At 40.0% G+C, this 26,056-nt stretch overlaps 1 protein-coding gene across 4 annotated transcripts in view; it reads right to left on the reverse strand.

The window, feature by feature from the left end:
- AGAP2 (ArfGAP with GTPase domain, ankyrin repeat and PH domain 2) overlaps positions 1-26,056 on the reverse strand; it is a 389,873-nt gene that overhangs the window by 103,743 nt on the left and 260,074 nt on the right. For all 4 annotated transcript variants that reach the window (XM_069758598.1, XM_069758597.1, XM_069758595.1 and 1 more), the window contains exons 2-3: positions 21,474-21,532; positions 13,416-13,503 (exon numbers count right to left, since the gene is read on the reverse strand). In XM_069758598.1, coding sequence (XP_069614699.1) covers positions 13,416-13,503; positions 21,474-21,532 — 147 coding nt within the window. The remainder of the gene's footprint in view (positions 1-13,415; positions 13,504-21,473; positions 21,533-26,056) is intronic.

The raw sequence follows: 26,056 nt of genomic DNA on the forward strand, positions 1-26,056 counted from the left end.
AAGGCAGCACCCCTAAAGTCAGACCCTGTAATTAGGCAGCCCCCACACTCAGACCCTGCAATAAGGTAGCCCCCCCATAGGCAGACTCTGTAATAAGGCAGCACCCCCATAGGCAGACTCTGTAAAAAGGCAGCCCCCATAGGCAGCCCCTGTAATAAGACAGCACCCCTATAGTCAGACCCTGTAATTAGGCAGCCCCCACAGTCAGACCCTGTAATAAGGCAGCAGCACCCATTAAATAAATAAATACTCACCTCTCTTCTTCCTGGTTCCTGCGCTGCTCCCGCTGATCTCCGGGCACTGGGCAGTGATGTCATTGCGCCCGCTGTCAGTGTCGGCAACGTCAGATGCCAACATTGACAGGGGAATGATGGGAGAAGGAGCATAGCGCTCCTTCTCCCATCATTTCGGTCAGCAGTATCAGCTAAATGCCGGTAGAGCTGATCTTCCAATGACGGCGGGGGGCCCACTGCTGACACTGAGCCCCCCGCCTGCTCAGGAGCCCCATAGCAGCAGGGCGGCAGAGCAGGGAGATCGATTCTCCCTGCTCTGCCACAGAAAGTAACTGTATCGGCATGCGCTGATACAGTTACAGTAGCGTAGCTCCGAGTGGGCCCCCTCAGAGCACCGGGCCCGGGGCGCCCGCACCCTCTGCCCCCCCGGTAGCTATGCTACTGCTTGTGATCCTCCATGAGATGGTTCTACGCCTTCATTAAAGTCCAGCTGTGTTTAATTAAACTGATAGAACTTGATTTGGAAAGGCACACACCTGTCTATATAAGACCCCACAGCTCACAATGCATGTCCGACCAAATGAGACTCATGATGTCAAAGGAACTGGCGAAGGAGCTCAGAGACAGAATTGTGGCAAGGCACGGACCTGGCCAAAGTTACAATAGAATTTCTGCAGTACTCAAGGTTCCTAAGAACACAGTGGCCTCCATAATCCTTAAATGGAAGAAGTTTGTGACCACCAGAAGTCTTCCTAGACCTGGCCATCCTGTCAAACTGAGCAATCGTGAGAGAAGAGCCTTGGTGAGACAGGTAAAGAAGAACCCCAAGATCACTGTGGCTGAGCTCCAGAGATGCAGTAGGGAGATGGGAGAAAGCTCCACAAAGTCAACTATCACTGCAGACCTCCACCAGTCGGGCCTTTATGACAGAGTGGCCGGACGGAAGCCTCTTCTCAGTGCAAGACATATGAAAGCCTGCATAGAGTTTGCTAAAAAAACACATGAAGGACTCCCAGACTATGAGAAATAAGATTCTCTGGTCTGATGAGATGAATATAGACCTTTATAGTGATTAATTCTAAGCGGTATGTGTGGAAAAAAGCAGGCACTGCTCTTCACCTGCCCAATACAATCCCAACAGTGAAACATGGTGGTGGAGGCATCATGCTATGAGGGTGTTTTTCAGCTGCAGGGACAGGACGGCTGGTTGTCATTGAAGGAAACATGAATGAGGCCAAGTACAGTGATATCCTGGATGAAAAGGGGTACGAATACTTTCCGCACCCACTGTAGTATTTGGTTGGTTTAACAAATGCTTCTTTATCCTCTTTTTTCATATGTGTGCCTTTGTGGCTATGCTTCCTTCAGTCTGAATCTGCAATGTGCACATTCCAATAATAACAGGTAATAACAGGTAAATCATTGCATGAATAGGTGTGTCCAAACTTTGAACAGCACTATATATATATATATATATATATATATATGCATATATACAGTGGGGCAAAAAAGTATTTAGTCAGTCAGCAATAGTGCAAGTTCCACCACTTAAAAAGATGAGAGGCGTCTGTAATTTACATCATAGGTAGACCTGAACTATGGGAGACAAACTGAGAAAAAAAAATCCAAAAAATCACATTGTCTGTTTTTTTAACATTTTATTTGCATATTATGGTGGAAAATAAGTATTTGGTCAGAAACAAACAATCAAGATTTCTGGCTCTCACAGACCTGTAACTTCTTCTTTAAGAGTCTCCTCTTTCCTCCACTCATTACCTGTAGTAATGGCACCTGTTTAAACTTGTTATCAGTATAAAAAGACACCTGTGCACACCCTCAAACAGTCTTACTCCAAACTCCACTATGGTGAAGACCAAAGAGCTGTCAAAGGACACCAGAAACAAAATTGTAGCCCTGCACCAGGCTGGGAAGACTGAATCTGCAATAGCCAACCAACTTGGAGTGATGAAATCAACAGTGGGAGCAATAATTAGAAAATGGAAGACATACAAGACCACTGATAATCTCCCTCGATCTGGGGCTCCACGCAAAATCCCACCCCGTGGGGTCAGAATGATCACAAGAACGGTGAGCAAAAATCCCAGAACCACGCGGGGGGACCTAGTGAATGAATTGCAGAGAGCTGGGACCAATGTAACAAGGCCTACCATAAGTAACACACTACGCCACCATGGACTCAGATCCTGCAGTGCCAGACATGTCCCACTGCTTAAGCCAGTACATGTCCGGGCCCGTCTGAAGTTTGCTAGAGAGCATTTGGATGATCCAGAGGAGTTTTGGGAGAATGTCCTATGGTCTGATGAAACCAAACTGGAACTGTTTGGTAGAAACACAACTTGTCGTATTTGGAGGAAAAAGAATACTGAGTTGCATCCATCAAACACCATACCTACTGTAAAGCATGGTGGTGGAAACATCATGCTTTGGGGCTTTTTCTCTGCAAAGGGGTCAGGACGACTGATCCGGGTACATGAAAGAATGAATGGGGCCATGTATCGTGAGATTTTGAGTGCAAACCTCCTTCCATCAGCAAGGGCATTGAAGATGAAACGTGGCTGGGTCTTTCAACATGACAATGATCCAAAGCACACCACCAGGGCAACAAAGGAGTGGCTTCGTAAGAAGCATTTCAAGGTCCTGGAGTGGCCTAGCCAGTCTCCAGATCTCAACCCTATAGAAAACCTTTGGAGGGAGTTGAAAGTCCGTGTTGCCAAGCGAAAAGCCAAAAACATCACTGCTCTAGAGGAGATCTGCATGGAGGAATGGGCCAACATACCAACAACAGTGTGTGGCAACCTTGTGAAGACTTACAGAAAACGTTTGACCTCTGTCATTGCCAACAAAGGATATATTACAAAGTATTGAGATGAAATTTTGTTTCTGACCAAATACTTATTTTCCACCATAATATGCAAATAAAATGTTAAAAAAACAGACAATGTGATTTTCTGGATTTTTTTTTTCTCATTTTGTCTCCCATAGTTGAGGTCTACCTATGATGTAAATTACAGACGCCTCTCATCTTTTTAAGTGGTGGAACTTGCACTATTGCTGACTGACTAAATACTTTTTTGCCCCACTGTATATATATATATATATATACTGTATATACAGTAAATATATATATATATATATAATATATACATATGCGGTACATTTTATACATATACAGAAAGAGATGAGAGTACAGTGCAATAGTTTAAGGCAGGTGAGGAATAAATACTGCGCGGTAAGAATGCTTTCAAGAATAGAAGTGTTAATTGTTTATTTTAATCAATTAACAAAGTGCAAAGTGAATGAACAAAAGAGCAATCTAAATCAAATCAATCAATTTTTATTCTATTCATTTCTATTTCTGAAACCTTTCTTACATTGCAGCATTTTTTCTACACCTGCCTACAACTTTTGAATAGTGTTGTAAATACAGTCATGGCTGAAAGTCTTGGCACCCTTGAAATTGTTTCAGAAAATGACATTTCTCGCAGAAAAATATTGCAGTTACACATGTTTTGTTATACACGTTTGTTTCCTTTGTGTGTAATGGAACAACAACAAAAACACAGAGACAAAAAAGGCAAATTGGATATAATTTCACACAAAACCCCAAAAGTGGAGAAAATAGTTGGCACCCTTAACTTTATATTTGATTGCACACACTTTGGAATAAATAACTGCAATCTATCGCTTCCTACAACCATCCACAAGTTTCTCTTCTTACAACTCTCAACTGGAATTTTGGACCAGTCTTCTTCTGCAAACTGCTCCAGGTCTCTCATATTTGAAGGGTGCCTTATACCCAACAGCAATTATAAGATCTCTTCACAGGTGTTCAATGGGATTTAGATCCAGACTCATTGCTGGCCACTTCAGAACTCTCCAGCACTTTGTTTCCATCCAATTCTGGGTGCTAATGGAAATATGCTTGGGGTCATTGTCCTGCTGGAAGACCCATGACCTAGGAAGCAAACTTAGTTTTCTGACACTGTGCACTACATTGCAACCCAAAATCCTTTGGTAATTTTCAGATTTCATGAAACCTTGCACACAATCAAAGCAGCTAGTGCCAGAGGCAGAAAAACAACCCCAAAACATATTTGAACCTCCATCACATTTGACTGTAGGTACCTTGTTCTTTTTTTATTTTTTTTAAAGCCTCATTCTGTTTTCGGTAAACAGTAGAATGATGTACTTCACCAAAAAGCTCTATCTGGGTCTCATCTGTCCACAAGATACTTTCCTAAAAGGATTTTGGTTCACTCACTTACATTTTGGCAAACTGCAGTCTAGCTCCTGGGTCTCTTGCCTTAGCGTTATTTCATTCAATTGTCGACGGATAGTTCTCACTGACACTGATGCACTCTGAGCTTGTATGACAGCTTGAATTTCTTTGGAACTTGATTGGGGCTGCTTATCCACCCTCCGGACTATCCTGTCTTGCAACCTTTCATCAATTTTTCTCTGCGGTCCACGTCCAGGGAGATTAGCGACTATGCCATGAGTTGTAAACTTCTTGATTATGTTGTGCATAGTGGAGAAAGGAACATCACGATCTCTGTAGATGGACTTGTAACCTTGAAATTGCTGATATTGTTCAAACAATTGTGGTTCTTAAGTTCTCAGTCATTTCTTATACTTTTTCTTTTCTCCATGCTTAGTGTGGCACACACAGACACACAGTGCAAAGATTTTGTCCACTTCTCCCATTTTTATCTGGTTTCAGGCGTGATTTTCATATTACCCACACCCATTACTTGCCACAGGTGAGTTTGAACGAGCATCATATGCTTGAAACAAAGTTGTTTACCCACAATTTTGGAAAGGTGCCAACAACTTTGTCCTGCTCATGTTTGGGGTTTTGTGTGTAATTATGTCCAATTTGCCTTTTGTGTATAACAAAACTTGTGTAATTGCAATAATTTCCTGGGAGAAATACGTAATTTTCTGGAAAAATTTCAAGGGTGGCAACATTTTCAGTCATGACTGTATATACCAATACAGGTCCTTCTCAAAAAATTAGCATATAGTGTTAAATTTCATTATTTACCATAATGTAATGATTACAATTAAACTTTCATATATTATAGATTCATTATCCACCAACTGAAATTTGTCAGGTCTTTTATTGTTTTAATACTGATGATTTTGGCATACAACTCCTGATAACCCAAAAAACCTGTCTCAATAAATTAGCATATCAAGAAAAGGTTCTCTAAACGACCTATTACCCTAATCTTCTGAATCAACTAATTAACTCTAAACACATGCAAAAGATACCTGAGGCTTTTATAAACTCCCTGCCTGGTTCATTACTCAAAACCCCCATCATGGGTAAGACTAGCGACCTGACAGATGTCAAGAAGGCCATCATTGACACCCTCAAGCAAGAGGGTAAGACCCAGAAAGAAATTTCTCAACAAATAGGCTGTTCCCAGAGTGCTGTATCGAGGCACCTCAATGGTAAGTCTGTTGGAAGGAAACAATGTGGCAGAAAACGCTGTACAACGAGAAGAGGAGACCGGACCCTGAGGAAGATTGTGGAGAAGGACCGATTCCAGACCTTGGGGAACCTGAGGAAGCAGTGGACTGAGTCTGGTGTGGAAACATCCAGAGCCACCGTGCACAGGCGTGTGCAGGAAATGGGCTACAGGTGCCGCATTCCCCAGGTAAAGCCACTTTTGAGCTACAGAGAAGCAGCACTGGACTGTTGCTAAGTGGTCCCAAGTACTTTTTTCTGATGAAAGCAAATTTTGCATGTCATTCGGAAATCAAGGTGCCAGAGTCTGGAGGAAGACTGGGGAGAAGGAAATGCCAAAATGCCTGAAGTCCAGTGTCAAGTACCCACAGTCAGTGATGGTGTGGGGTGCCATGTCAGCTGCTGGTGTTGGTCCACTGTGTTTCATCAAGGGCAGGGTCAATGCAGCTAGTTATCAGGAGATTTTGGAGCACTTCATGCTTCCATCGGCTGAAATGCTTTATGGAGATGAAGATTTCATTTTTCAGCACGACCTGGCACCTGCTCACAGTGCCAAAACCACTGGTAAATGGTTTACTGACCATGGTATTACTGTGCTCAATTGGCCTGCCAACTCTCCTGACCTGAACCCCATAGAGAATCTGTGGGATATTGTGAAGAGAAAGTTGAGAGACGCAAGACCCAACACTCTGGATGAGCTTAAGGCCGCTATTGAAGCATCCTGGGCCTCCATAACATCTCAGCAGTGTCACAGGCTGATTGCCTCCATGCCACGCCGCATTGAAGCAGTCATTTCTGCCAAAGGATTCCCGACCAAGTATTGAGTGCATAACTGAACATTATTATTTGTTGGTTTTTTTGTTTGTTATTAAAAAACACTTTTATTTGATTGGATGGGTGAAATATGCTAATTTATTGAGACAGGTTTTTTGGGTTATCAGGAGTTGTATGCCAAAATCATCAGTATTAAAACAATAAAAGACCTGACAAATTTCAGTTGGTGGATAATGAATCTATAATATATGAAAGTTTAATTGTAATCATTACATTATGGTAAATAATGAAATTTAACACTATATGCTAATTTTTTGAGAAGGACCTGTATACAACTGCCAGTTGAATGCCAAGAGGACACTGTTTTTGGATCAGTCTATTGCAATGTTTCCCAAACTCCAGTCCTCACGGCCCTCAACAGATCTAATTTTCTGGATTTTCTTAGTATTGCACAGTTTCTGATGTCTTGATGATAATTCCATCCCCTGTGCAATACTGAGGAAATCTTGAAAACATGTTCTGTTGGGGGGCTATGAGGATTGATTTTGGAACCACATCTATAGGGATCAGGTAACAGTGCTGTTTTTTTTTGTTTTCTAAACACAATATGGAATAGATCACAGCAGAGAGAAGAGTGTTACAAAAAAAATCTAACTTAGATTAGTATTATTTTTTATATTTTTGTGACAAAATTTTTTATCATAAAAAAGTCAACAGACCTTACCAATTTACATAGAATTTTAAAAAGTGACATATTTTGTCATTCATTTAGACAAAAAAGTTTTTTTGTAAAGTCAGTAAAAAGTTTCTCTCCATAATTTAAGAATAATATATATGTAATAAAAGGTCCCAGAGGACACATGTAACCTTACTGTTCTCTCAGAGCCCGGTTGTCCTGATCGGACATATGGATTTATGAACTGGCACTGGCATAGACTCTTGACTCTGGTCAATGTTGCCTTCTTATGACCACATGTAATACATATGGCACGGCTCTTTGTTCATAGCTAAATGAGTCACATAGTATGATGGAGAGACACCATTGCTCCAAGAGCAATGTGAGGATATACAATTAATGCTGTCAAGTAGCTGCTTGTCATAATTATCCTGTAATTAGACTAGAGCGAGAAGACATTGTGACAACGGAATGACAGGACTGACAGCTTAATAGTCAAGGACTGAGATGGTGTCTTCCCACCATGACCCAATGTCCCATAGGCAATTCATTAATTAGAATCCTAATTATAATTATTATTACCTTTTTTTTCCTCCAAGGGATGAACATTTCAAAGTTTTATAAGGTTTATTTTCAAGGACAATAAAGTTCTTCGAAGGTATCATATATTATAGCTGCCCCATACTGTATTTGTACAATATGCTAGATATGAATGTAGCAGTGATATCCAAGATTGGATCTGAATAACGAGAGCAGAATTTATATAAAAACAGCCTCATGGATTTAAATTGCTGGTGTGCTGTCAGTGGGAACATCTCTTTGTCTAGAAAGAACTGATGCATCCTAATTCACAAATACATGATGGTGGCCAAAATGCAACTGCTTACACTGTACCACTGACTTTGCTCATTAAATTCATTTTTTGCTGTCCTCCATTCAATTTTATTTAAGATTTTTAATTGATATTCTAGTGCACATCCATGCAGAACAGATGTGGAGCAACTGAATGTAACTTCAGCATTTCTATTAAAAACGAAAACACTTTATCACTGCTTTGCTGTATATTGATTTACCCATAAAGTAGCAGTCCAGAGAATTTTTAAAAAATGATTCCGTCACTGGTCCTGCAATATTTATAACTCATCTAGTATTACCTTATGTGGATGTTCCTTTCTATCTAAAAAAAATAATGGCATTCTTCTCTTCACGTAATATTATGGTGGCCACCCTCCTCTTGGGAATTACATGGCTTCATATTATCCAAAGCGGTGGCCATTGTTTCTGTTACCAGAACTTAGGCTATGTGCACACGTTGCAGATTTGGGTGCAGAATTTTCTGCACAAAATCTGCATCTCCTTGCAGAAAACGCAGGTGCAGATTTGATGCGTTTTTGTTGCGGATTTTGTGCGTTTTTGTTGCGGATTTTGTGCGGATTTCATGCGTTTTTTACCCCTGCAGATTTCTATAATGGAAGGGTGCAGAAACACTGCAGATCCGCACAAAAGAAGTGGCATGCTACTTCTTTCAATCTGCTGCCTTTTCCAGCATTTTTTTTCCTATTGATTTACATTGTACTGTAAATCACTTTGCGGATCCGCAGTAAATCCGCATCGTGTGCACATAGCCTTACTGTTAGTGGAAATTGCATGGACTGTACTACTGAAGTTCACCATGAGAACACAAAACATGTATCAGTTAATGATAATGGCTATAATGGGAAGAAGAGTCAGACTGTTATCACAGGAGACAAAGATGGTACTGGCTCCAGATGCTCATATGTTGCTGTGCTGGTGCCTTACGGGATTAGTAGCTGAACATAGTGGGAAAATAATGAACGAGAACTTTGTCAATTAAGATGGAAGTTGAAGACAAGCAAAAAAGGAGGTTGAACTGCATGGCTGTAAGTACACCATGTGCAGAGTGTGATAAGACAATTATGTCGGGGTTCAGGGATGCCAAAAATAAATTCTTGACTGTTTCTTTAAAGGAAATCTATTAGCAAACAAAACAGTGTTTATTAGCAGCCATAGTGGTAATATGAAGCAATCTAAGTAGAAATGTGGCTGTGGTTATTAACCTCTACTGAAAAAAATGTGAAACTAGGAGTTGGTACTCTGAAGGTAAATACCATTTTTAAATATTCACATCAGTCTAATTAGAAGTAGAGGCTACAGGCAGAAAATGAAGTTTTTTCTCTCCCTGCAGCCGCTCGCTTGCAGTGAGCAGCTGCAGGGAGAATATAACTTCCTTTTCACCCTTTAGCCACCCTTCCAATTAGATTTCTGCACATGGTAAAAAAATGTTGTTTTTCTTTGTTTTTTTTTCACGGATACAGTTATAACCTTTGGTGCTATTCACATGTCAGTATTTTTTCACAGACCGTGTGTCCGTGCAAAACTCAAGGAGACATGTCCATTATTCTCCAGTATCGCGGATGAAAAGTGCCAACACTAGTCTATGGATCCATAAAAAGCACACACAGCACATGGATGGCATCAGTATGCAGTCCATGTACTGTCCGCATTTAACTTTGAAAAAAATAGTAGAAGGTTTACAATTTATTGATTTATCCATCCGTGAAAATCACTAAAAACACACTGATGGTAAAAATGGACACTGAAGACACATTGATCTAAAATGCTGATGACACCAGTACCGTTTTTTACAGACATGTTTGAACGAAATTGATGTCTTCACTCTAATAAAGCCTGAGAGCAATTAAATTAATAAAGAGGGTAACAACAAAGAAAGCCTACCTACTACATTCTTAAATCCCCATATGTCAGTCCAACAATACTGACCACTGTCTCAAGAAAAAAAAAACAGTATTCTCTAGTCTGCCTGAAAGTGGTTAATTCAGGGGAAAAAAATGAAAAATAATGAAAGGTAAAAACTTTCAATGTCTATCATTTCTTTGAAGTCAATGCCATAAGTTTTCAAAATTGTGCCAGAATTCTATGCATTCAGCTGTACACTCTTGAAGGAGTCAAATGTCCTAAATCAAGCCTGCAAAGGATCATCAATATTTATTACAAGAAAGCAGCCGCACATATTCTGAGTGATCCTTCCTACTTTCTATCTAGATGGACATTATGATGCACGTGCATCAATTATGGGTCAGTCTACATTTTGTGCCATTAATTTTGATCTTGAGAAACATAATCATCTAATGTTCCACAACCTTTTTTTAAATGTGCTGCATTTGTGATTTACATTTTAGGCCAGCCTGCTGGTGTCATGGAGATTCCACTTTTTTTTAAATATGGAATTTCATAAATCAGTCAAAAATTGAAGTTCATCCATAGCCAGTCTTCATGGCTAAAAAAACAAATGAAAGTTTCACTGAAAGGTCTTATTTTGTAATTGCATAATTGCATGTAAGCTTGACCAATGTTTGCCATTTTTTTCTTAAAAGGAATGCATCAGTCAGAAAAGTCCTAGGCCCCAATTCATCAAAGCAACTGCCAGAATCTGGTGTAAATTGCTTTGAAAAGTCGCAAAGATTTGGGCACAACTCAGAGTAGCACCAAAATTTTTTCGGCTTTGGCATTTTCGCACCAGTATTTCCCAGCTCCTCTTAATTGGGTGGAGCTGGAGTGGTACAAGGGTGCAGAGGCGATTGTAATGCTAAAGCTTGTCTAATTCGAGCTACGGCATTCCACATCCCAGAAATCTTAGGCCAGTCAACTACCAGAGTGAGATTTTGGCATAGTCACATGCCACTGGTCAGATGCTCCAGATTCATGAAGAGGCGTGCAATATGCCCCCTCATCAAGACCGGCGAAAAAATCATTTATCTTGATCGATCAGGCCCTAATAATTAAATCACATTTTCATATTTTTGGTTAGGCTTTTTCTATTTTTTAATTTATCTATACAAAAACTGAATTCCTACAGTTTTCACAATAGTAGCTAAGCCTCATAATAGGCTGATATGTCCTATTCTGTATAGATCACTTTTTCAGTAGTTATCTGATTATTGTTGCAGGGGGGATTGCTTCCTATTATAAAACAGGTAGCAAATAAGGAAGGATCATACCACTCATACCAATATGCCCAGAAGTCTTCCCCCTAGAAGGCAATGAGCTATTTCCCGAAACTAGTTAAAAACATATGGTTGCTGTACATCACTTTTCAACCAGGCTAGGGAAGAATACCACCTCCATTACTATGTACATAAAGTAAGATAAAAATTACCTACAATTGGAAAAAAACAGAAGAGCGCGATAAACTATGTATCAGTATATGTTTTCAGTTAGTGAAAAATAAACTTGGAGGACAAAAGCGACAAAATAGAAGCACACCTGCTTATACATGTGGACCTATTTGTAGACTACATGGTCATGTGAATAAAGCTTCACAAATGTTCTTCCACACTTTCACATCCACTTGCATACTGTCATTTCCTTGGTCATGTTCCCTGTGGATTCCTCACCTAGTCTTCTGCCATGGTGAGCCCAAGTCCTCTGCGGCCAATCAATGGCTGCATCATTTGGCTGCAGAGATCAAGTGGCAATCAAGGCCGAAGAGATGGAGAACAGCAGGGGACACAGCCAGCAGGACGCAGAAGCAACAGGGGCTAGATAGATGAACATATGCTAAAAAATTTTTTGCACATTGCAGTTATATATCAATCCCTTTAATGAGGAGTAAATAGAATGCAACAAACATGTAAAACTCCTATCTAGTCCCGAGAAAAAGTATAGAATTTCTCCTGCTGGGAGCCTACGCAGAGGTGATTAATTTACTTTTCTGAATTCCTTCCTTTCTAACATTCTGAGAAGTTCTTTTATGGCTTTTGCAAAAGCAATTTTTTTCATGCTGACAAAACATAAAGCTTTTTGCTACTTTAAGCCACAGCACACAAAGAACCCAGCAGAGTATGTGTGTGGGTGGCTTATAGAGAAACTGGGAAATGATTGAACTAGATAGTATAAGTTAATGGTCATTGGAACAGCTGGCTCACCTGGCATAGCTCGGAACGTATAGTATATTTTGTCATGTTAACACCTTGACACTAGAGCTCCATGTACCATGGGTTATGTGGTATAGCCAAGGAGGATCATGCCATGGGTCTACGGGGTACTAATACTGTGCTCATGCTGCGCTTTCACTAATCAGCCCAGTATATGACCATAGATTTGGGATCGCCTTGTTCTATAAAATAATGATCAACAAAATTGATTTTTGGAAGAAATCATGGACAACTACAGAATGCATTACTACCTTTTTAGAAAACATTTTTATTAAGCTTTCAGTAAGGTCATCTGCTGGGCTATGGGGTGGCACACTTAGTCCCATGGACCTGTAACATGCACTAGTGTAGTTAGCACTATCTGTGCCGCCGTTTGGTAACACCATAGTCTAACATATTGTAGGGATACTCTCCAGTTTAAGAAATGCCTGTAAAATAGAGAAGCCTCATAATCTGGTATCTGATGGAGTATGTGATATGCAATCAAGCAGAAAATAACCCCTGCATGCTTCTGTATTAAAGAATCACTCCTCGCATCAACGTTTTATCCTCTTAATATGTTTCAGTCATCATATTATATAGCACTGTGTACTTACAATTGCTACTTTTGCCCTTTTACTCAGTTAAACCTTCTCTTTTCCATTAGGTCTACGACATCACATGATTAAAAATTGACTAGCTGAATCCTTCTAGGCTCCACGGAGAAACAGGAGGTTAATTTTCCTTGCATGAGTCATCACTGCAAAAGTCCCTGGCAGGGGGAGGAAGGGGCGTTTGGGTCAGAAGGTGAAGAGGAAGATGACTCATACAGGGAAAACAGTCTTACTATTTCTACAAATAGCAGCATTAGCTGGGTAGAAAGGCAAAATGAGCAATTGTAAGTACACAGTGCTGTATAATATGATTGAACTATATGAAGACAATACAAATTTTGATGGGAGTGCTTCTTTAAATAGGTACCATACAAAGACACAGAGACAACAAGGAGGTCCATAATATTACTCATTACATGATACACCCAAATGCATGACGCCTCATTCATTTATAAGAGATGGGCCCATGTGAGTGTGGCCCTTCAGTGACCACTTTTCAGCTGTTGTAAGCTGTAAACTAACCATGTAATACGAATGTGTAAGTTCCATGAATCTAAAATGCCTTAACAGTAAGCATGGGGAACATATGAAATGTCAGAGTTGAGAACATCTCCTAAAAGTACGTAGACAGTAGCTATTTTGTATGTGCATAGAGTAAATACAACTTACTTTCTGGTGCTTCTATTGCCAGGTAGGATCCAGTAACAAATCGGTGAACAAGAGAAGATTTTCCACTTTTAATGTTACCAATAACACCCTATGAGTGAGAAAAATGTGTTACTAAAAGAAATAAGTAACTAATCTGGATTATTTCTATTGTATATTTTTGTTTACATTTTTGACGCATCTTTAACACTATAGGAGACACATGTACTTAGGGAAGACCCTAACACACTAATAGAGATATAATATGGAATTTCCTGGGGATCTTTTACTGAGATCCATTACAAAGTATCATACATGAGAGTTTGTAGAGCCATGTACAGTAAAATGTGGCTGGTTAAAGGATCTTCTCTAAAGGAGGTTGTAGGAGATAATAGTCTCTTCAGTCAGGGGTTCACCAAGGAATACCTCGTGAACGAGAAATCACGCAACTACTGATAATGATATCAATATCTGTGTTTTGCACGTGTGTATCATTACTCCTCGCGCATCATATCTCCAAGTGTGTTGAGCTTCAAATTCAGTAGCAGCTCAATGTAACTCTAGAAGTCCCTTTGAAATAATTTTATCTCTTTAATTTTGCATTACAAATATTCAGATTGGTTTTTTTTTCCAAAAAAAGAACATGTCACTTTCACAAAAAATTAAGTCAAATAAGTTGTGGAATTTCCTGAGCTCCCCTCATTCTGGTGCTTTTTTCCCATTTTACGCTGCATAACTCACTTTCAGACATAGTCATATTTGTTGTTATTATGCTTGCTTATATAGCACCATTGTATTCCACAGCGCTTTACGAATATCGCCAGCAATGTCCCTATCGGGGCTCACAATCTAAATTGCCTAACAGTATGGAGTGTGGGAGGAAACTCACGCTGAACATACAAATTCCTTGCAGATGTTTTCCTTGGTGGGATTTCAACCCAGGACCAGCATTGCAGGGCTACAGTGCTAGCCACTAAGCCACTATGCTGCTTTTGGAACAGACAGATTTAATCTCTGCTTTGTTGGCCAAGTGGGCGCATCATCAGTCTTCTCAGAGGGAGTACGCTGTCACACCTCTCTACCTTATGCTGGCAAACACAGCATCATGGAGATAGCAGCGTCTTGGAGAGAAGGGTGAATATGCACACTCAAAGAGAAAACTGTGAAGAAATTCCCAGTTGGATGGCAGATCAGATATTTCACAAAAATCACTCTAAAAGCATCAGCTATGATTATCTCAGCATTTTAGCAATGCAGCACAAAATGGAAAAATTGGCAGAAATAGGGGATCTCAGGGATTTTTAAAAAGTAGTTAACTCAATTTTTGAGGACAAGTGATCAATCCTCTTTAAAAGGGAGATGCCAGAGCTGTTATGTTCTGCGGCTTTTTCCCATGGTCCAGAGGTCACCTCAATTCAGGCTGGCCATGATGAGGTCACCGCTGCTGAATGATGCTGCGCTCTCTACAGCTCATTCACCAGTGGTTTTCAGCTGGGATGGAAACTACTGTTTGGGCGCACAGCAGGGCTCAGAAAGGAAGCTCCATTTGAGAATTGGTTGGAATCATTAGTGAACACCATCTTGCTTTTGGAGAGCCCCTGATATGCTTAAACAGCAGAAATTCCCCACAAGTGACCCCATTTTGGAAATTAGAACCTAGAATTTTCTTTTAGCCCTAATTTTACTTTAGACCCATTTTTTTTATTTCCACAAGGGTAACAGAAGAAATGGCACCATACAATTTGTTGTGCAATTTCTCAAGTGTACACTGATACCCCATATGTGGGGGAACACTACTGTTTAGCAGGGCTCGGAAGGGATGGAGCGCCATGTAACTTTTTGAATGTAAAATTTGCTGGAATCAATAGCGGACATCATGTTGTGTCTGGAGAGCCCCTGTTGTATTTATACAGTGGAAACCCCACACAAGTGACCCCATTTTGTAAACTAGACCCCTCAAGGAATGTATCTAGATATGCAGTGAGCATCTTGAACCCCCAGGTGCCACACAGAAGTTTATAACGTTGAGCTATGAAAATTAAAAAAATCACATTTTCCCTATTTATTATTTTCACAAGTGTAAAAGGAGAAATTGCACCATACAATTTGTTGTGAAATTTCTCCTGAGTACACCTGAGAGGCAGAATGAACAAATCAACAGCAGGTGAAGAATTGATTTTATTTATTTTTTACGCCGTTCCTCGTTCAGTATAAGTCAATAGATGACTTTATTCTTCGGGTCAGTGTGATTACATCGATACCAGATTTATAAAGGTTTTTTTTTACATTTAGCTGCAGTCACACACTAAAAGACTTTTTTTTGCAAAAACAAATTTTTGCATCACCTTATTTTTAGAGCTTTAATGTTTCCATATTTCTGCCAACAGAGTCAAGTGAGAGGTTTTTTTTTGCGGGACGAGTTGACGTTTTTATTGGTATCATTTTTGGGCACATGACATTTTTGGACCGCCTTCTATTCCAATTTTTGGGAGACAGAATTAATAAAAATCAGCAATTCAGGAATTGTTCTTAGGGTTTTTTAATGCTGTTCCCATGTGTGGTAAAATGAATAAAGCAGGTTTATTCTTCGGGTCAGTACAATTACAACGAAACCACATTTATGTCTTTTTTTATGTTTTGGCGCTTTTAGACTTTAAAAACGTTTATGGAAAAAAAATAATTATCCTTGCATTACTTTATTCTGAGAGCTATAATTTTCTCAACTATTGGATCAAAAAGACAAAGTGGACAATAGTGTGAGCAGCTACTTCTTAACCCCTTAAGCCCCGAGGGTGGTTTGCACGTTAATGACCGGGCCAATTTTTACAATTCTGACCACTGTCCCTTTATGAGGTTATAACTCTGGAACGCTTCAACGGATCTTGGCGATTCTGACATTGTTTTCTCGTGACATATTGTACTTCATTTTAGTAGTAACATTTATTCGATATAACTTGCGTTTATTTGTGAAAAAAACGGAAATTTGGCGAAAATTTAGAAAGTTTCGCAATTTTCCAACTTTAAATTTTTATGCCCTTAAATCACAGAGATATCTCACGCAAAATACTTAATAAGTAACATTTCCCACATGTCTACTTTACATCAGCACAATTTTGGAACCAAAATTTTTTTTTGTTAGGGAGTTATAAGGGTTAAAAGTTGACCAGCAATTTCTCATTTTTACAACACCATTTTTTTTTAGGGACCACATCTCATTTGATGTCATTTTGAGGGGTCTATATGATAGAAAATACCCAAGTGTGAGACCATTCTAAAAACTGCACCCCTCAAGGTGCTCAAAACCACATTCAAGAAGTTTATTAACCCTTCAGGGGTTTCACAGGAATTTTTGGAATGTTTAAATAAGAATGAATATTTAACTTTTTTCACACAAAATTTATTTCAGCTCCAATTTGTTTTATTTTACCAAGGGTAACAGGATAAAATGGATGCCAAACATTGTTGTACAATCTGTACTGAGTACGCTGATAGCCCATATGTGGGAGTAAACCACTGTTTGGGCGCATGGCAGAGCTCGGAAGGGAAGGAGCGCCATTTGACTTTTAAATGCAAAATTGACAGGAATTGAGATGGGACACCATGTTGCGTTTGGAGAGCCACTGATGTGCCTAAACATTGAAACCCCCCCACAAGTGACACCATTTTGGAAAGTAGACACCCTAAGGAACTTATCTAGATGTGTGGTGACCACTTTGACCCACCAATTGCTTCACAGAAGTTTATAATGCAGAGCCGTAAAAATAAAAAATCATATTTTTTCACAAAAATGATCTTTTCGCCCCCAATTTTTTATTTTCCCAAGAGTAAGAGAAGAAATTGGACCTCAAAAATTGTTGGCCAATTTGTCCTGAGTACGCTGATACCCCATATATGGGTGTAAACCATTGTTTGGGCGTATGGCAGAGCTCGGAAGGGAAGGAGCGCCATTTGACTTTTCAATGCAAAATTGACTGGAATTGAGATGGGACGCCATGTTGCGTTTGGAGAGCCCCTGATGTGCCTAAACATTGGAACCCCTCACAAGTGACACCATTTTGAAAAGTAGACCCCTTAAGGAACTTATCTAGATGTGTGGTGAGCACTTTGACCCAACAAGTGCTTCACAGAAGTTTATAATGCAGAGCCGTAAAAAAAAAAAATCTTATTTTTTCACAAAAATGATCTTTTCGCCCCCAATTTTTTATTTTCCCAAGGGTAAGAGAAGAAATTAGACCACAAAAGTTGTTGTGCAATTTGTCCTGAGTGCGACGATACCCCATATGTGGGGGTAAACCACTTTTTGGGTGCATAGCAGAGCTCGGAAGGGAAGGAGCGCCATTTGACTTTTCAATGCAAAATTGACTGGAATTAAGTTGGGACGCCATGTTGGTTTGGAGAGCCCCTGATGTGCCTAAACATTAAAACCCCCCACAAGTGACACCATTTTGGAAACTAGACCCCATAAGGAACTTATCTAGATGTGTTTTGAGAGCTTTGAACCCCCAAATGTTTCACTACAGTTTATAACGCAGAGCCGTTAAAATAATTTTTTTTTTTTTTTCGCAAAAATTATTTTTTAGCCCCCAGTTTTGTATTTTCACAAGGGTAACATAATAAATTGGACCCCAAAAGTTGTTGTCCAATTTGTCCTGAGTACGCTGATACCCCATATGTGGGGGGGAACCACTGTTTGGGCGCATGGCAGAGCTCGGAAGGGAAGGAGCGCCATTTGGAATGCAGACTTAGATGGATTGGTCTGCAGGAGTCACGTTGCATTTGCAGAGCCCCTGATGTACCCAAACAGTACAAACCCCCCACAAGTGACCCCATATTAGAAACTAGACCTCCCAAGGAACTTATCTAGATGTGTTGTGAGAACTTTGAACCCCTAAGTGTTTCACTACAGTTTATAACGCAGAGCCGTGAAAATAAAAATTCTTTTTTTTTTTCACAAAAATGATTTTTTAGCCCCCAGCTTTGTATTTTTACAAGGGTAACAGAATAAATTGGACCCCAAAAGTTGTTGTTCAATTTGTCCTGAGTACGCTGATACCCCGTATGTGGGGGGGAACCACTGTTTGGGCGCATGGCAGAGCTCGGAAGGGAAGGAGCGCCATTTGGAATGCAGACTTAGATGGATTGGTCTGCAGGCGTCACGTTGCATTTGCAGAGCCCCTGATGTACCCAAACAGTAGAAACCACCCACAAGTGACCCCATATTGAAACTAGACCTCCCATGGAACTTATCTAGATGTGTTGTGAAAACTTTGAACCCCCAAGTGTTTCACTACAGTTTACAACGCAGAGCCGTGAAAATAAAAAATCCTTTTTTTTCCCACAAAAATGATTTTTAGCCCCCCAAATTTTTATTTTCCCAAGGATAACAAGAGAACTTGGACCCAAAAAGTTGTTGTCCAATTTGTCTCGAGTACGATGATACCCCATATGTTGGGGTAAACCCCTGTTTGGGCGCACGGGAGAGCTCGGAAGTGAAGGAGCACTGTTTTACTTTTTCAATGCAGAATTGGCTGGAATTGAGATCGGACGCCATGTCGCGTTTGGAGAGCCCCTGATGTGTCTAAACAGTGGAAACCCCCAATTATAACTGAAACCCTAATCCAAACGCACCCCTAACCCTAATCCCAACTGTAACCCTAACCACACACCTAACCCTGACACACCCCTAATTCTAATCCCAACCCTAATCCCAACCGTAAATGTAATACAAACCCTAACCCTAACCCTAGCCCTAACCCTAGCCCTAACCCTAACCCTAATGGGAAAATGGAAATAAATACATTTTTTTTAATTTTATTATTTTTCCCTAAGGCTAGGTTCACATTGCATTAGGGAAATCCGTTTAGCACTAGCGGATTGCGCTAACGCAATGTCTTTTTAGGTGTCGTGTTTAGTGGTCGCGTTAACGTCCCCGCTCTGGAAGATCGGGGATCGGACCTCGGGCGCGCCGTGGACGCTGCAAGCAGCGTCTGAGGCGCGCCACAAAAGAACGGCACCTTGCTAGCGCGAGCCGAAAATGGCACGCTCTAGCGATGCGCTACACCCGAAAATCACATTGCTGTCAATGGTTGTGCTAACGGACCCGTTGCACGGCGTTAATTGTGACATTTTCGCCGTGCAACGCTGTCCGTTAGCGTTAACCCATTAACGCAATGTGAACCTAGCCTAACTAAGGGGGTGATGAAGGGGGGTTTGATTTACTTTTATAGCGAGTTTTTTATATCGGATTTTTATGATTGGCAGCCGTCACACACTAAAAGACGCTTTTTATAGCAAAAAAGTTTTTGCGTCTCCACATTTTGAGACCTATAATTTTTCCATATTTTGGTCCACAGAGTCATGTGAGGTCTTGTTTTTTGCGGGACGAGTTGACGTTTTTATCGGTTACATTTTCGGACATGTGACAGTTTTTGATCGCTTTTTATTCCGATTTTTTGTGAGGCAGAATGACCAAAAACCAGCTATTCATGAATTTCTTTTGGGGGAGGCGTTTATACCGTTCCGCGTTTGGTAAAATTGATGAAGCAGTTTTATTCTTCGGGTCAGTACGATTACAGCGATACCTCATTTATATCATTTTTTTTATGTTTTGGCGCTTTTATACGATAAAAGCTATTTTATAGAAAAAATAATTATTTTGGCATCGCTTTATTCTCAGGACTATAACTTTTTATTTTTTTGGTTATGATGCTATATGGCGGCTCGTTTTTTGCGGGACAAGATGACGTTTTCAGAGGTACCATGGTTATTTATATCCGTCTTTTTGATCGCGTGTTATTCCACTTTTTGTTCAGCGTTATGATAATAAAGCGTTGTTTTTTGGCTCGTTTTTTTTTTTTTTTCTTACGGTGTTCACTGAAGGGGTTAACTAGTGGGCCAGTTTTATAGGTCGGGTCGTTACGGACGCGGCGATACTAAATATGTGTACTTTTATTGTTTTTTTTGGTTTTTTTTATGTAAAGAAATGTATTTATGGGAATAATATTTTTTTTTTTCTGCTTTATTTAGGAATTTTTTTTTTATTTTTTTTTACAAGTGTGGAAATTTTTTTTTTTACTTTTTCACTTTGTCCCAGGGGGGGACATCACAGATCACCGATCTGACAGTGTGCACAGCACTCTGTTAGATCGGTGATCTGACATACAGCCGGGCAGGATTAGAGCTGCAGCTGCAGCCTGATCCTGACCCGGAAGTGCTCCCTGCAGGACCCGGATGCAGCCCGGCGGCCATTTTGGATCCGGGGACTGCAGGGAGAAGACGCTCGGTACACGGTGAGCACATCACCGTGTACCGATCGTCTCAGGGAAGCCCGCAGGGAGCCCCCTCCCTGCGCGATGCTTCCCTGCACCGCCGGCACACCGCGATCATCTTTGATCGCGGTGTGCCGGGGGTTAATGTGCCGGGAGCGGTCCGTGACCGCTCCTGGCACATAGTGCCGGATGTCAGCTGCGATAGGCAGCTGACACCCGGCCGCGATCGGCCGCGCTCCCCCCGTGAGCGCGGCCGATCGCATATGACGTACTATCCCGTCCATGGGAATTAAGTCCCAGGTCACCTGGACGGGATAGTACGTCATATGGGATTAAGGGGTTAACTCAGCTCCCCTCGTAACCCCAGTATTAGATTAGATAGACATGGTGGACAGCAGTGTGTGCAGCATCTTCTTACCTCAGTCTCCCTTGTATCTCCAGTATTAGATCAGATACACATGGTGGATAGCAGTGTGAGCAGCTTCTACTTACCTCAGCACCCTTGGTATCTTCAGTATTAGATCAGAATGAAATGGTGACATGGTGGACTGCATGGGGAGGGGGCCGAGCTTTCTAGTGCACATTTTCACAGGAACTTGGCTTGTGAATATTCCAGGACAGGTTATCAGTGTAACAAAATGGCAGCCATTTTAATTTACTGTAAATAACTCCCTATTTTGTAATGGCACTTAGTTTAGTAATAACATTTTTTATTGTCTCCGAGAACCCCTTGAAATTTACACAAGTGTTAATAACCTACTGAGAAAAACAAGAACATGGCACTGTAGGTGAAATAAACATATAAAAGACTTACCACTCGTATTTCAGGTGTGGTGCGACTGAGAGTCCATTCCTGGCTGTTTATAACACATTCTGCAGGAAAAAAGAAAGAAAACGTGTAAATGTTTTATAAAAATATGTTGTAGAAGGACTTATGGTTCTTTTGCATCATTAAGTATCTATAGCATGAAAGGGTTTTCCCAAGGTAGTAGGATATCCATCGAATATTATTTGGCATAACTTATTATTCACTGGGGACTTGATTGCGTTTAAGGGCAAGCATCATTAGATTGGTATCAAATTCATTCTGTAGCAGGATAATGACCCAAAATATACAGCCAATGTCCGGAAAAGACATATTTAGCTTAAAACAGATACAAAATCCTGAATTTGATAAAATAGCCCCAACATAGCCCTAATCTCAATATCATCGAGTCTGTCCTGAATTACATGAGAAAACAGAAGATTTGCACAAGCGACATCCACTGAAGATCTGTGGTTAGTTCTCCAAGATGTTTGGAACAACGTCCTTGCTGAGTTCCTTCAAAAACTGTGTGATGTTTGAAAGCAAAGAGTGGTGACACCAAATACTGTTTCGATTTAGATTTCACTTTTATTCATTAACTTTACATTTTGATAATTAATGAAAATAAACTATTTACACATCTGTTTTTCTAAGCAATCTTACTTTGCAGCATTTTCACGACACTGCCTAAAACCTTTTTCATGTAGTTCATAGGAAGCTAAATAAAATGATACATTGATATCTGCGATCTGATGTCTTATTTCAGAGATATCCATGTTTCTCTTATAGGTAAATGAGCTGTTCAGGAAAATGGGTCGGACATACCATATCTCTCCCTGAGAATCTGCCTCCAGAGCTTATTTTAAATGAAAGGGAGCGTTAACAGTGTGAGACATGTAACCAACGCAGAACAGTAGAACTGAAATTTGTCTCATAACAAACACACTTGTTGCAGCTCTCAAAGCTCTCCTGTATTGGATCAATGGCTGCCTGTGAGATGGAAGCTGAAGCTGAGAGGAGCCTGCAGATGTGTCAGGTATAATCACACACAGCTCTGCAGTGAGATCAGGAAGGCAGAGAGCAGCCATTACATATCACACTGGTAACATGGGGAACACTGTTCTAAATGATAATAGATGTTACCAAACTCCAGTCCTCAAGGGTCACCAACAGTTTATCATGTTTTCTGGAATTCCTTAGTTTTACACAGGTGGTGTAATTACAGACTGTGCAGGTGATACTAAGGAAATCCTAAAAACATGACCAGTTGGTGGCTCTTGAAGACTGGAGTTGAGGAACACTGATAATCACTGGAGGCAGATTCTTATACAGATTTGTGTCTGGCCCATATATCTTAACAGCTTATTTACATATAAGAAAAATAAGGATTTCTCTGGAATAAGACATCGGATCACAGATATCAAGGTATCATTTTATTCAGCTTCCTATGACCTGCATGCCCATATAGATGGCTTAGAAGGGTTGACGCTACTAACAGTTTCCATTTACTTATGGGTTTATTGTGTATTATAAGACAACAGGCTTACAAAGGTATAAGGGTAATAAGAAAATGCTTACAAAAAATACCATGTAAAATTTAACTTTAGTGGTTTGCTTAAAATTTCTAAATATCAATATGAAACAAAAACCCTGTGCTAGAGGTAATTAGATAACCCAATATTTCTAAAGATGTTAAACAAATATTACCACAGAAAGAAATGCAAACAAATTATGCCCCAATAACATAATACAATATGCTACATCTCTCCCCAGATGTCCCTAAAGTGCAGCCCTTCCTAACCGTGGAGGTTGTCACCCCATGAAAATCACAAGTGGCGCCCCTGCTCACCGACGGCTGATCCTAATCGGTCCTATTATTTCCTAACATTAATTGATGCTAGTCAAAATTAATAATATGAAAAAGCCTGATAGATCAAACCAGAGCAATAGATATATGGGGGCTTATAAATGTAAGACTCACATTAAATTGGCCAACCAGGATAAAGGGGCATAAACAAATATCAAGACAACTGAGTTTGGAAATGCACTTATCTGCATCTCCTCCTGTATATAGCCTTGACGCGCTTCCCCTCAGTCATATGGTTCCTCAGGAAGTTCCAAGAAAAAATGACAATAAAAAAAATTGACATCCATGATGTACTCTGGCCAGGGTGCAGGTCGAGGTAATATACAATAGGAGATAGGTTTTTTATTTCATTTTATTAAAATGTTCTTTTTTATGGTATTTTTATAAGCTTATTGTGTATTAATTATACCTTGCTTTAATTAATATATTAGTTATGATTTTTTTTCCACTATGAACTTTACTAGTAATAGTCCTATACAGTATGTTAATATATGCCAGTAATTTAACTTAAAAATGCATATAAACAATAAGGAATCAGAGTTTTTTTTATTATGTCACTGTGCAGGAATATTCAGAAAACTTCATCAAAACCCTAAACATGTATTTATGACCCTAAGGCCCATAGTCATTTTAAGCAATTACAGTTATGTAATAACAGAACAAGTGATTCAATGTTAACTTTTCAGTAAAAATAAATATTTCAAACTGAAATTTATGTTTTGCTAGAAGAAAGTGTCCTCTTTATATTTCTTTGTACTCTTCCATCACATGACTTATAAAGGGAAGAATAAAAGGGCTTTTATTTTTTTTCCTTGTAGCGATTAGCACTAAGGTCAAATCATAGCAACCTCATAAAGAAAAGAAAAAACATGGGTAATAAGAGATCTGACTTCAAGAAGTACCCAAAAGTGACTTATGGTATTTATGATATCACTCAGGAAACGCAGTGCTACAAAAAACTTGCCGTAACGGCAAATAGAAGATCTCGGCATGGCTCTTTAAAAGTACAAAAACCTCTATGCCATCCTCAAACATAAAATCCACAAAACTGAGGGAATGACAAAATTAATATTTTCAGTTTTGGAAAGACTGCCATACCGGTTTCTATCGTAGGCTGAATTCACATGTGTTTGTTTGATATGGACAACACCCAGACGCAACATGGATTGCCTTCATGTGGTGACTAGTTTAAACGCGGATGCTGTCAATAGAATTGGCAAATTTGGGCTGTATATTATACATTACTTTGTCTGCATAAACTAAAACAAGCGAAAATACCTATAGGCCTTGAGTTTTCAAACAGTTTCAACAGAATTTTTATGCTGACCAACTCCATGAGCTTTTCGAAAAGTGGGTGAAGCTTGACCAGGAAAGTGAGTGGTCGAGCAAGGCCAACATACTCAACAGAATGCATTAAAGTAATTTTTTTAAGTAATTAATTTGTCAGTAAATTACAACAGAAATCTACTCAAATACCTGACTGCTGTGCATTTCTTTCTGTGACAGCTGAAAAATTAATTAAACAACAGCCTGAAACACCGTGTCTACGAATTGAGATACTGATTTGGCTTTTATCCTAAGTCATATTGCACGACTCGTTAAAAGGTTGATTGTGACTTGTAGGATCGCTACTTCCAGCAGGTGGCGCTATAGAGTTTAAGTCCTCTTTTTTCTCAGAAGAGGCAATTTGCATATTAAATTTATCAAGAGATGCTTGCCTCTTAAAGAAGCCCTCCCATGAATAATTTTTCCCATTAAATGTGTGTATACTGTATGTGTATAGTGTGCATTAATATGCTCACATACTGGGAACTCCCCATGATCCAGTGCCGTTCGGTTCCTCTTCCGAGTGCCATCACCGCTCTGTAGACTGTCTGGGTCACACTGCATTCTGTATGACCCAGAAGTGGCCTTTACAATGTAAGTTTACGGAGCATCAGAACAAGGCTTTAAAGACTTATATTGTAAAAGAGACTTCCAGTTCCAGCACTGAGCATAGAGTGAGCCTGAGAGTATGAATTGAAGTGACTCCCGGAGAGAGCAGCGGTAGGTGAGTATATTAATATACTCACACTATGCTACATGCACATGTACATAAATTTAATGAATGGGAGGCAATATGCTCAAAAAAAAGAATGGACAGCACCTCCAAAAATCATAGAATGATCTAATGCCTCTCGGCAAAAAGAAATATAACTGAACATGAGGTTGTTAGTTTAACATTCTGATCAGACTGTATGAAGCCCACTGCCACATCACGGCAAACCTCGTAGTGGGTCCTACCACCCTAACGGTGCGGAGCCGTGTGCCGACCACCGCCACAGCGACAATGCACCAGCAGGGCTAACGGCCTGGTGCCCCACAGCACCCATGCTGCAAGACTGAGTCCCCATGACTCCAGACCGGGCTGCCCCACCAGCACAATGCCACAGCAACAATGGCCGCCACACAGCACCAATACCAAGTTAAAGGAGTAATGAAATTCACCTTCCTCCAGCTCTTCAGTGAGAGCAAAATTGGGCTCTACATATACATCTAATCTACATATACATGTATATATATTTACACTGCTCAAAAAAATAAGGGAACACCAAAATCCCACATCCTAGATATCACTGAATGAAATATTCCAGTTGTAAATCTTTATTCACTACATAGTGGAATGTGTTGAGAACAATAAAACCTAGCAATTATCACCGTAAATCACAACTAATATCCCACAGAG

This window comes from Ranitomeya imitator, chromosome 3 (assembly GCF_032444005.1).
Source record: "Ranitomeya imitator isolate aRanImi1 chromosome 3, aRanImi1.pri, whole genome shotgun sequence".
In the NCBI taxonomy this organism is placed as follows: Eukaryota; Metazoa; Chordata; class Amphibia; order Anura; family Dendrobatidae; genus Ranitomeya; species Ranitomeya imitator.